General features: G+C 42.9%; 1 protein-coding gene across 2 annotated transcripts in view; it reads left to right on the forward strand.

Annotated features, from left to right (window-relative positions):
• Positions 1 to 12426, forward strand: part of WWC1 (WW and C2 domain containing 1) — a 289547-nt gene extending 277121 nt beyond the window's left edge. For both annotated transcript variants that reach the window (XM_083181881.1, XM_083181880.1), the window contains exons 22-23: positions 1945 to 2066; positions 11630 to 12426. In XM_083181881.1, coding sequence (XP_083038007.1) covers positions 1945 to 2066; positions 11630 to 11696 — 189 coding nt within the window. In that variant the 3' untranslated portion in view covers positions 11697 to 12426. The remainder of the gene's footprint in view (positions 1 to 1944; positions 2067 to 11629) is intronic.
• The last annotated feature ends 226 nt before the right edge of the window (positions 12427 to 12652 follow it).

A 12652-nucleotide genomic window follows, 5' to 3' on the forward strand; every position in this document is an offset into this window, starting at 1 on the left:
TGTGCCTGGGTGTTCGAGCGCGTTTAGGTGCTCAGATGTTCGGGTGCATTCAGGAGCTCAGGCGTTCGGGCAGGTTTGGGGTCTCAGGTGTACGGGCATGCTCGGGCATTCAGGCACATTCCCGTGTGCTTAGGTATTCGTGCGCATTTGTATGCTTGGATATTTAAGTGTTTTTCTGTGCTCAGGTTTTTTGGCATGTTCTTGCGCACAAGTGTTTGGGCGGGTTCAGGTGCGCTTAGGTATTCGGGCGCTCCGTCACTTTCATGTGCTCGGGTGTTCGAGAGCATTAAGTCTCTCCGGTGTTCAGGTTACAGACTGGGTATTTGGGACTCTGGTATTCGGGCACCTTTGTGTGCTTTGGTGCATTCAGTCGCTTAGGTATTTGGCCGCGTTTGGGTGCTCGCTCGGGTGTTTGTGTTCATGCTCTCGGGTATTTCTGCACGTTTGGACGCTCGGGTCTTCAGATGCGTTCGTGCGCTTGGATGCTCAGACGCACTTGAGTATTCGGGCACTCGGGTGTTCGGGTATTGGGATGAATTTGTGCCTTGGGTGCTCAAGTGTTCAAGAGCGCTCAAGTATTCAGGTGATAGGCGGGGGGATAGCAATTGATGGGGGAGCTACATGTGTGTGGGTAGTGACACTGATGACGGACACACCCCTACATGTCAGTGGCATGCAAAGAAATCTCATGGGGGGAGCCCACTCCGGCAGCGCAGCTCACACTGGAAAATTTCCACAAAACCACCTAAGGGGATAATATTTTTCTGAAATATGAAGATAAATCTTTGTCAAATTATACTCTTTGCACAAAATATTTTGTCCAGCACTGAGAGAGTTCAAGGGAAATCTTAAGGGCACCATTAGTGAGTGGGATGACGTCATCCCTGCCCTGCAAGGGAATGCACAGGAAGTAGAAGCTAGAGTAGTGATTTACAAACTCCGCCCTCAAGACACCACAAGAGTCCAGGTTTTAAGGATATCCATGCTTAGGCACGGGTGACATAACTCTTTGAGTGCCAGTGTTGCTGTGTGTTTTACTCAAAATCTCCATTAAAAATACTGTAATGGCTCACAGTGACTGTTCTTTTAGTATAAATAAATAATACAAATATAGCCAAGTCAATTTATTGAAGTTTATTAACATTTTGCCCCACAAAAAGAACAGTCGCTGCGAGCGATGCTTGCATTTTTATCGGATATATTGGAGATCTCTCACAGCAATGTTGGCACTCAAGGGGTTCATAAAAAGGTTTGTTTGGTCTTTTTTAGACCTGTTTTAACAAATTCTCTTGGCAAAGAATGAATTACTACCTCAGTCAGTTTGATTATATCATCTGTGCACAAGCAGGGATATCCCTACTACCAAGACTTTTGGGGTTTATTGAGGTCCGTATTTGTGAACAAACTAGACAAGATGAAGGCATATCTGCACCTACTCTTACCACGGGATACGGTCATTTGGTCTACAGAAACTCTGTCGACAAGCATTGTGTTGACAGGCAACAAGGTCGACATGGGTCTAGGTCGACACAATCAGTAGGTCGACATGGGCAAGGTGGACAGTCACAAGGTCGACAATGCTTCGTGCCTAAAGCATTGCGAGCGAAGCGGTGCACTTCAAACTGTGTCCATGTCGACTGTGTCGAAATGCGGGTAAAAAAACTGTGAAAAACCCTATGTCGACCTTTTGACTGTCGACCTAATGCTTGTGTTGACCTAATGTCCTGTCGATCTAGACCCATGTCGACCTAGTGGTGTCGACCCAATGCTTGTCGACCTAGTTGTTGTAGACTAAACGACCCACACCCCTCACCACTTATCCTTTCCTTACCAAAATCCTTTTTGAGCTATCTTTTGCGTTTGTTTCATCCATTTTTCCTCAAAAGCTTCCTAGAATGCAAAATAATTTGTGGTCTATTTATTTCTGTTTCTAAAATTGTGCAGGTACAAAAGATTGAGCATAAATATGAGCTACAAGCTGATAAGATGATGAGGGCAGCAGCGAAGGATGTACACCGATTACGTGGGCAGAGCTGCAAGGAGCCATTGGAAGTTCAGTCCTTCAGGTGAGGCTACTTTTGGAATGTAAGATGTTTTTACATATACAATGTCTTTACAGGATTTTTTTCAACCGTAACAAGTAACAAGTTATTGTCGTAGATCCTTTTGTACATCCATAGAGCATTGTCATTAGAAAGAAGTGTTTTCACTCTTTGGCATAATTTGTCTCCAGAAGGAATAATTCAGAGGCCATGGCCTTCACATATGAATCCTGATTTTCTCACGTTCCTCACATTTTCAAATAACTGCTGATGTGGACGGTTGTATTTGATGTGGCAGTGACTTGAAGCAGTATCACATAGAATCCATGTTATAAATTTGGTTTTGGCACTTTCAAAATTTAAAATAAGCTGGGAACATTCTCACCAGCTGCATCTCTGCCTCCCACCTCATTATTCTAGAGAGATAAGGGGTGGGGAAGGCTTAATACAAGTGGAAAAGATTAATAAGCGGCCATGCTGTTTAAAACTCTGCACATGGATTCAAAATATTTGAGATGTATTTATAAGGCGATCATTCCCAACTGCAGTCCTCAGGGACCCGTAACACTGCATGTTTTCCAGATATACCAGTTAGTGCACAGGTGGAGCTACAATAATGATTTAATTTGGCATTCTGAGGACATTTGTAAAACCTGCACTGCTAGTGGTTCCTGAGGAATGGAGTGGGAAACACTGTTTTAAAGTATTGTTGTCTGACGGCGAGATAAAAAAAGATAGTTGGGCATTTGTTCAATTAAATCCATCTTTAAAGCTAAATGAGGAAATTTATCAAGCAGTGATTTGCATCACTATGTGCATGTGCAGCCTGGTGGTGATTTGGGGCAATGTTATAGAAATTAATCAAACAGTACAGGTTGACACAGCAAAATAGTAACATAAAAAAAGTCTGAAAAAGGGTACTGGTTGTGACAAGAAAGGGAGGGAGGTAGCATCAATCTTGCCGATCAGCCTTTATAGTAAAAAATAACCCACCCACTCTCTTTATATTGATTATTGTTTATTATTGCTCCAGACCCGTGGATGGGAAGGGAATGGTGTCATCAATGCTGGGCAACACTAGGTAGATTTTTGCCTAGCCTGGTATCTTTGGTTAACTGCACTTTGTTCCCCTCTTTTAAAAAAATTCAATCCATATCGGCCATTTCCTCTCAGATATACAAGTACAATGCTCGTTGAGGAATGGGAAGAGGTGAGAGAAAGTATAGACAAAAGCTCTATCTCCACACGACTCATAGAAACATCCTACACATTGTACTGATGGTATTACACCCCAGTGAGGTTGTCCAAAATGTTTACTTCTTCTACACCTATGTGCTGTGTAATTGTGACCACAGAGGAACATTCCACCATATATGGTGGACATGCCCCGTTTTGGAATAAGGTACTTCTCCTTTAAAAATCTCTACCAGGTATTAGATCCTTAGACCCATGGTCGTTGCTTCTCGCTCATCCATTTCCAGATTTAGGGGTGATTCTGGTTGACTCACAATATAGCGAGTTCGGCTCCATCCTGATGTTTTGGGAACTGCGCATGGTTTATTATGTGCATGTGCAGCCTAGAAAAACCCAGCGAGGTGGAAACGGCAGGTGCAGGGGGGTCCGTTGAATACTGACCCGCGAGCTGTGGTGGTCAGCTAATCGGCACTGCTCGCCGTCACAGTTCACTAAAAAGCATTGAAAATACCCCATAGAATATAGAAATGCCATGTGTCATTTTAATTACCAGAAACTGCTTGTGTGCCCTATTTACTTTGCAAATAAGACACTCTATAATGTAAAAAGTCACACACAAAGATGCTCGGTGCTACAAAGTTAAACCAATGCATGTCTGACTTTTCTGGATATACTACAGTACTTCCTCTATAACCCATTCCAACTTAAGGTGTATACACAGTGTTATTTTGGCTAAAAACTTTGACTATATATATATATATATATATATATATATTATATATATAGAGAGAGAGAGAGAGAGAGAGAGAGAGAGAGAGAGAGAGAGAGTAATGTAAAGTTAGTTAAAAATGCACAGTGTTTGCCCTGCTAGCTCCTGGCAGAAATATTAGCACTTATTCATGTTGATTTGTTCACTCGCACATTCGCACATAGCCAAGCGAACAGTACGCACACGCGCATGGAGAGTGAAGGCACGCCCATATGACCCGAACGAACGGTCTCGCTGATCTAAACACAAAGAAGAGTGGAGTGCAAACACACAGACGCTAACATAATTACATGGATCCCAGTCTGTCCGCTCGGATATCCAGCAAGCGTGCGGCAGAGCGAACAGGGTGTTTCACACGCCACAGCACAAATTCGCTCGGAAGTCATTTTCAACCCATTAACCAATTCGTCTCAAATTATGCTGTTTATTGGATTCTATTAACTAATTGCCTTCCCCAATTACACTACAAATTAATCCTTATTACATGTGTCTTTCTTGTATTCTGAGTGTGCCACTTTCCTAAGCAATTCTGAATATATGTGTCCCACAATAAAATATATAAGAGATCGGAATGCAGAGAAGTGTAAACTGGAAAAAAGTGTGCTTTCCGGAGTGGCTGCCATGTAGTTAGTTAATTTAGAGAAACTTGTATACTGCATGGGTGTGTATTGCGTGCAGGTGCATGTATTTTATAAATTGTGCGTGTTGATCACCCGTGCAAATGTGGGGCCGAGAAGCGGCTGGGCTGCAAGGCGTTTGACTTACTTTTACTGAGCAAATAATTTTGAGCTAGATCAGTCCGAGCGCCTGCACAGTGGAGAGAAGCCACCGCCCAGCACATGTAGCCACCACCCCAGTTTACACCCTTGTTACCGCCCAGTTTGGTGGCCGCGGCCATCCACATGCCCACATTACACCTACTCTGCATAAGTTCGTTCGCTGGGGTATTTCTACTCGTAAGGTCGCAAGTGTGCACAGCTGCCCAAACCTGCACATGTGTCGTGCGAATTGTACGCATGCAAACAAATACATCCCTAAGCGAGGCTATCAGAATAATGCCATTGTTTGTTTCCAACAGTATTAGGTGGAATTGTTGTTCAAACTATTCAATGTCTTACTCTATGAAAAAAGCAACCAATACTCTAAAATGGCCGCATATACGTCAATCCGGCGTCTCTTTTCAGCATTGCACATTCATCTTTAAACAAAGTTAAATCTATGGTGGAAGACCCCTCAATAGACAGATCCCCTATCACACCTAGATCCTCTGATTTCCATAGCCGATTTTTATTATCGCTGAGAGCCACTTTGGGCCTCACTGACCCATGGAGACTGCTAAACCCCACAGACAGAACACATACACACTTTTCAATGGTCCATAGATCCTCATCATGCATAGACAGGATCCTGGTGGCAGATGAACTGATGACTGAAGTTTCCAGGGCCGATATTTTTGACATACTGATTTCGGATTATGCCCCAGTTATGGTGGCCCTTAATCATTCATTCATGCACCAAACAGAATATATCTGGCGATTTCCGTCCTATCTGTCGGCCTCTGAGGATTTTACGTCATATCTGACCTATAACTGGACCAATTATGTAGACGAAAATCTAGAATACTGGAACCGTCCAGAATTTTTTTGTGACGCATCTAAGGCCGTAATGCGTGGCCATATTATTGGATACGTTTCAAAAAAGGAAGCTAGAATAAAACATGATCAACTAAATAACACAATGAAGTCGGCATTCCAAGCTTATACCACCAATCCCTCGGACACTACCCTTATTTATTTATTTACAGTTTCTTATATAGCGCAGCATATTCCGTTGCTCTTTACAACCCTTCAAACATACAAAGAAGCTAGACAACTGTTTGAGACATATCGAGCTACTCAGGCAAAACAATCACTAGATTATACCAGACATAGATACTATAGATGGGGAGGCAAGGCTGGGAGATTGCTGGCGATGATCTCAAAACCCCCTAAGAAACGCAATATCATAACCATGCTAAACGATGCCACGCAGTTTCAAACATACTTTGAAAACCTCTTTGACTCGCCATCTGTGGATCCAGACACTCAGGGAACACCCTTTTCAAGTGAAGCCTTGCCTCCACTCACTCCAGTTCAACAATCTGCCTTATCAGGGAATATAACAACTGAAGAAATTAACATGGTAATATCTTTCTGCAAACTAACTTCTATGTGTCGCATGTGATAGGTCATTTCTCTAATAAGGACTGGAATAACACCCTGGACACTATGCTTACTTGTCAGGTCCCGACCTCAAGAGCCAGATCTATTCACTATACCTTTCTGAGACTGACCTTGGATTACACCAAGACCAAAGGTGGTATGGCCACATGGCTAGATCACTTCCCTGCGCTTTTGATCCCACAATTGCAGAAAGGCCTTTTATATTCCAGACAAACCCTCAAAGCCAATATGTACATTGAGCTGTTTATAAACATTTATCATAATTCTTATTTATCCCGTCAGACGCTTCCATATGAGAACCTCAGACACACATACTTGTCCAAAATGCCGCTCTGACAACGCAGATACCTATCATTGTTTGTGGGCATGTCCCATTATTCGTTACTTTTGGCTGCTAGTGAAACTCTGTGCAGAGGCAAAACTCATTACTTTCGTCCCCTTTACCCCAGAGTGGGCGATACTGGGAATATTTGACCCAAACACCCGTATGACAAAATAAAGCAAAAACTTACTATTGGCTTTGGGTGCAGCGTATAGGAAAACTATTCTCCAGGGCTGGATTGATCCCACACCTTCACAATTTTCCCTATTTCGAGCTAAACTACATTTTCTGTTCAGGATGGATTTGGTGGAGGCTATGGTAGACAGAGGCAAAAAAGTTGGAAACATTTTTATGTTGTGGGACTCTTTTATATACCAACCCTTCCACTAAACACCAGGAAAAGGATACAGGACAGCCTGCAATCTACAACGTGGTACCTTAGTCGAATGGCTGCACAGGACCCTCCAGTCCTTATCCAATGATCCCTTGCGACTTGATACGATATTTTATTTGATTCTCTGAATAATGTACCAAGACTTAAATGATTGTACACAAACAAATGTAATTATTGATTGAACTCCTCTTTATTTTTCTGAATGTTAAGAATGTGACAACTAACATGCCACCTATATTATGTAATGTGCACGGAATTTCTCAATAAAAAAGTTTCTTTAAAAAAATAAATAAACAAAGTTAAATCTGCATGCTACTGTCTTCAGTGGAAGCTACACAAACAATTCAGGCCTCTTTGAATGACTTCCTCAAACATAACAACCCTGATGATACTTCCCCTATCAACTTTTGGTGTGCCCTTAAGGCAGTAATACGTGGGACGGTCATTCAAATAACCTCCAGACTTAAGCATCAGGAAAGGGTGACCCAGAAATCCTTGGAGAATCAAATTCTTATACTAGAGGGTAGACATAATTTAGATCCCAATAACTCCTCCCTTTTCCGAGATCTAGTGAAGCTCAGAACTGAATTGGAGGTTTACACGCTACGCAAGGTTAACGCAAATATTGCCAGACTGAACCAAAGATTTCATGTAGAAGGAAATAGGGCATCCCGACTTTTAGCTAGGAAACTGAAAGGCAAACAAATAAGGGCTTCAACTAAAACTGTATATAACACTGCCGGTGCCAAACTTAATAATCCACCGGATATTTCCAACGCCTTCGCAGAGTACTATGCCCGTCTCTACAATCTAGTTGAGGATGACAGTGTCTCCCAGCCCTCCCCAGAGTCCATATCGGCCTTCCTCACTAATATATCCCTCCCTACTCTCTCAGCCCAATACCTCGACTCTCTAAACGCCCCCTGGACGGAGGAAGAAATTCGTACTGCCATCAAATCACTGAAAAAAGACAAAGCTCCCGGCCCAGACGGCTTCTCAAATAATTACTACACTGCTTTCCAATCTACCCTTACCCCAGTGCTCTTGCGTGTGTTCGAGTCTGGGACTTCATTTGGTGCGTTCCCCTCAGAAATGCTTGAGGCCCGTATTATCACCATATTGAAACCGAATAAAGATCCTTCATATCCCCAAAATTACCGGCCTATAGCTCTGCTGAACACCGATATTAAACTATACACAAAACTAATTGTGAATAGATTGAACCCTCTGCTTCCTAGCTTAATTCACACAGATCAAGTTGGTTTTGTTCCAATTCGTCAAGGACCAGATAACACCCAGGGAGCTCTGGCTGTCTTAGAACATTATACCCGCTCTGGTTCCTCCCTGGTAACACTTTCCCTAGACACCGAAAAAGCCTTTGATAGGATCCATTGGGGCTACATGAAGGCAGTCTTACTTAAGTATGGTTTTTCAGGCCGTTTCCTTCACGCTATTTTATCTCTCTACTCATCCCCTAGTGCCCGAGTCTCTAGTAATGGTTTCCTATCCTCCCCATTCCGAATTAGCAATGGCACCAGACAAGGTTGTCCCCTCTCCCCCTTAGTCTTTGTTTTAGCGACGGAACCCCTTGCTGAACATATCCGCACCTCCCCTCTCCTTACTGGCCCAATCATTAACGGTTCACACCATAGAATTTGTTTGTTCGCGGACAATGTCCTACTTTTCCTGACAGACCCGGTGTCGTCCCTCCCAGAGTTGCATAACATTCTCCGGAACTACTCATCGGCCTCGCTTTATAAATAAAACACTACTAAAACGGAAGTCCTGCCACTGAACATTCCACCTAATACATTATCCCTTTTGCAGTCTAAATATAAATACGGCTAGCAAACACACTCCCTCTGCTATTTGGGTATACACCTATCAGCTACTGAGGAGTCACTCTTAGAGGTTAACTATGGCCCCCTCCTGAAACAAATAACAGCCATCACTAAGGACTGGCTGTCCCATGAGTTTTCCTGGATGGGTAGACTGGCTACGGTTAAAATGACGATTCTCCCCAAGATCCTTTACCTATTCAGGTCTATCCCCAGACTCCTACCATCCCATTGGCTTAATAAACTCCAGGCAGTGCTCAATAATTACGTATGGAATAGTGCAAAACCTAAAATCGCAAAAAAGTACCTCATGATGCCCAAGGAGCTTGGAGGCCTATCCTACCCCAACCTAGAATTGTACCAGCTGGCATGCTTCATAAACCAAATTAGCGACTGGTCAGTACCCTCTGACCTTAAACCACGGGTGGCCCTGGAATCGAGCATGTTAAACCCTCTCTCCTTGATAGACCTAATGCGGTGTTTGCCCAAAGTTAGATTGGTCTCTACGCAGGCTTCAAGAGCCTCTGTAGACACCCTCAAAGCATGGGACAAACTCTCTAAACTTTTACTGTTACCATTGCCTTCACCCAATTTGACATTACTAGGGCTTTTCTCCTTAATTCCTGATTTAAACTTATCTACATGGAGTAACAAGGGCACCAAACAGATCAGTGACCTATTTTCAGACGGTGTCCTTAAATGCTTCTCACAACTGCAAACCTCGTTTTCTCTCCCAGATGCTGATTTTTATAAGTATTTGCAAATTAGGAATTGGTTGCAATCATACCCCCTTCTGTTCGACCCCTCCCATAAAGTGCCCCCTCACCTCCTCTCTCATCTCGCTTCCCCTTACAGGAAGGGAGGCATTTCCTTTTGGTACTCAACTTTAGTAGCCTCCACCCAACCTGATAAAACTCAAAATGGGAACGTGATTTTAATTTCTCCTTAGGAGCTAAAGAATGGTCCCATCTGTTTTCGTCTGTCTTTAAAATGTCTAAATGTATTTCCCATGTTGAAATGTATATAAAACTGTTTTACGGTATATATTTAACCCCTGCCAAGCTACACAAATTCTGGCCAGCACAGTCTAGGGCATGCTGGCGAGGCTGCGGATTAGTGGGGGATGTAATTCACATTTTTTGGTCTTGCCCAGTGCTTTGGGCCCTATGGACCTGGGTTGAGGACCTCATACTGAAAGTGACTGGCCTTCAGGTCTCTTTGTCCCCACAGGCCGCACTCCTTCATATTTTTCCAAATTCAATTCCCATTAATAATAGATATCTAATCACTCACATTCTTATTGCCACCAAAACCTCTATTGCACAGTTTTGGAGACAACCGATCCCCCCCAGTGGACCTCATTAAATCTAAGCTTTCCCACAACTACACCATGGAAACCATTTTTTGCCAGTATTCCCCTTCCCATGCCTCACTGCTTAGGAAATGGTCCTGTTGGCAGGAGTTCCTATCTAGAGGTCCATGACCTTCAAAATTTATGCAGCTGTGTTTTCCCTTTGCTTTTCCGATGGGAGTTGGCTTCCTTATTTGTCATCCTATTGTACATTCCGGCAAATCCCGCCTATTAGTGCTGAATATACGCTTGGTCTGTTACGTTTTGCACATTGTTATTTGTACCCTGTGCCCCACCCCCTCCCCCCTATTTTTTCTGTATCCCCTTCCTTTATTCTGAAAACCCAATAAAAATTATTCTTTAAAAAAAGTTAAATCTGCATGGAGGAGTCCCAGCTATTGATACTGATGGCCGATATTTCAAGCTTTCGGAAATATCGGCCAACATTGAAGAACCCCCTATGAAATGACCTTCCCTTCTCGCCTTTTTATTTCCCATTTAACTTATGATTTTAAATTGGCTGTTTGCTATACTCATTTCTGGTCATTTTACAATTTGAAGTTTCGGACTTACTTCTACATTCATAATATCTCCAAACTGTATCCGACTTCTGTTCAGCGATAAGAGCTCTTTTGGCTGGGCCTTTTCATGGGATCCCAGGTCCATTTTTACAGCCTATAATAACAATCTTTCTTTAATATAAGTGCATTCATTTTATGGGGATTGGGTGAGGTACTTATTGATGTTTTGTAGGGGATCCCTGAAAATGTAAACCACCGTCGCTTCCATGGTGCAGTATTCAGATTCAGTGTCCTATCGAATCCAAACCTTTTCACTTATATTGATAAGTTCTCTGTACCCCAGGCTATTCCAGCAACAACCTTGTGAACATTCAGTGCCGGTGCAAGGCACCAGAGCGCCCCAGGCTCCGAGTCTGCCTCCAGGTGGGGGGTGGGGCGGTTAGAGATGTGGTGATGGCCGCAGATCCAGGGGGGTCAGTTCGGGCTCCAGGAGCGGGGGTAGGCTCACTCACCTGCTCCCATGACGGTGCTTTCCTCCTGCTCTCCTCTGTGCCTGCTCTCCTGCCGCTACTTCAGGCAGCTCATTACCACCCTTCAGTGGCCGGCGCCCTAGGCAAATGCCTAGAGCTGCCTAGTGGTAGCGCTGGCCCTGTGAACATTCCCTGCTTTCTTGCACAGCCTTACTTCCCGCATGTGGCTGACATATCTCTTGCATTTTAATGTCTCCCATTGCAGCATAATTCTCCTAGTGCTGTGATGCAATGTAAAAAGCATACATAGAATAACGTATCTAAGTATACAGTACTACAGCAAAGTATCCTTACAAATGCAGAGTCCCCCCACACCTGGATGCAGTATATTTTATTCCTAGTTTTGTATTGCCCTTATTAAAAGGAGTCTCTTATATTGCTGTTCTACCATGAATACATTTGAATCAGATTGTAATTTGTAGTAAGATATTTTTTTTCTTTTTCAGAGAGAAAATGGCATTTTTTACCCGGCCAAGAATACACATCCCTGCTCTGGCTGCAGATGATGTGTAACATTTACCACAAAAGTATTCTGAGTCTCTGTTCTGAGCGCTGCTGCTGCAAGCGGAAACGCAGTCTGGTGCGGTTGGAGTTGCATGTTGTGGTGTTATGAAGGTGCAGAATGTATTGTTTCTTACAGTTATCTGTGAAATACTTCAGTATCGAGAAGAGAAACATCCTTCCAACACTGACACGGATACTGTGTATGGACGATACCGTTTTCTATTTTATTTTATCATTGCTACAAAACCAGCATTAATGTTCCAAGTTTGTATAGCGTGTATAATAAGAATTGTATTTTGGGGTGGAAAAAAAAACACATTTTAAGATTTTTTTTCCTGTTGAGGAGATATTAATTTTGTACAGATGCACACTAGAGAGGTTTTATGGCAATAAATTTTAAATTAATTAAACCTCATTTCTATTAAAAAAAGAAGATATTTTAAAGATGCCTTAGTAAGTAGATTGTGTTAACTGGAAACACATTTTCCCATTACGTGTTATGTACCAAATGTTGAGGAGATGCATTGTAGATCACAAAGTGCTGTATACATGTCTGGCTAGCTAGATGATGTGCTTGTAGATACCATTAGCACATTATGGGACTGATGGAGAGACAAAAAGTGAAAATCAAATGTCATGTGTATCTTAAATTGGTCTTATCACTAACTAACAAAATATACACTGAAGGTTCATATACAAGGTCAAAATCATGTTTTATAATAAAAATCCTTCCTCACAATTGTGGTCTTTTTGGTACCAATTCATTCGTATCAAGGTGTATAATGCTTGTGCATAATTGCAGTGGGGAGGACAGAAAGAAGAGTGGAGGGGGGGTAGTGTGGGAAGGGAGGGAGAGGGGTGGCGAGTACGGAAGAAGAGGAGATGGAGGGAAGAGGGGGAAGGATAGGAGGTGCAAGGCTTTTAAAAGGGTTCAACTGAACTTCCCCCCCCGGCAGTGGCAGGTC

This window comes from Crinia signifera, chromosome 4 (genome assembly GCF_055691185.1).
Source record: "Crinia signifera chromosome 4, ASM5569118v1, whole genome shotgun sequence".
NCBI classification, from domain to species: Eukaryota; Metazoa; Chordata; class Amphibia; order Anura; family Myobatrachidae; genus Crinia; species Crinia signifera.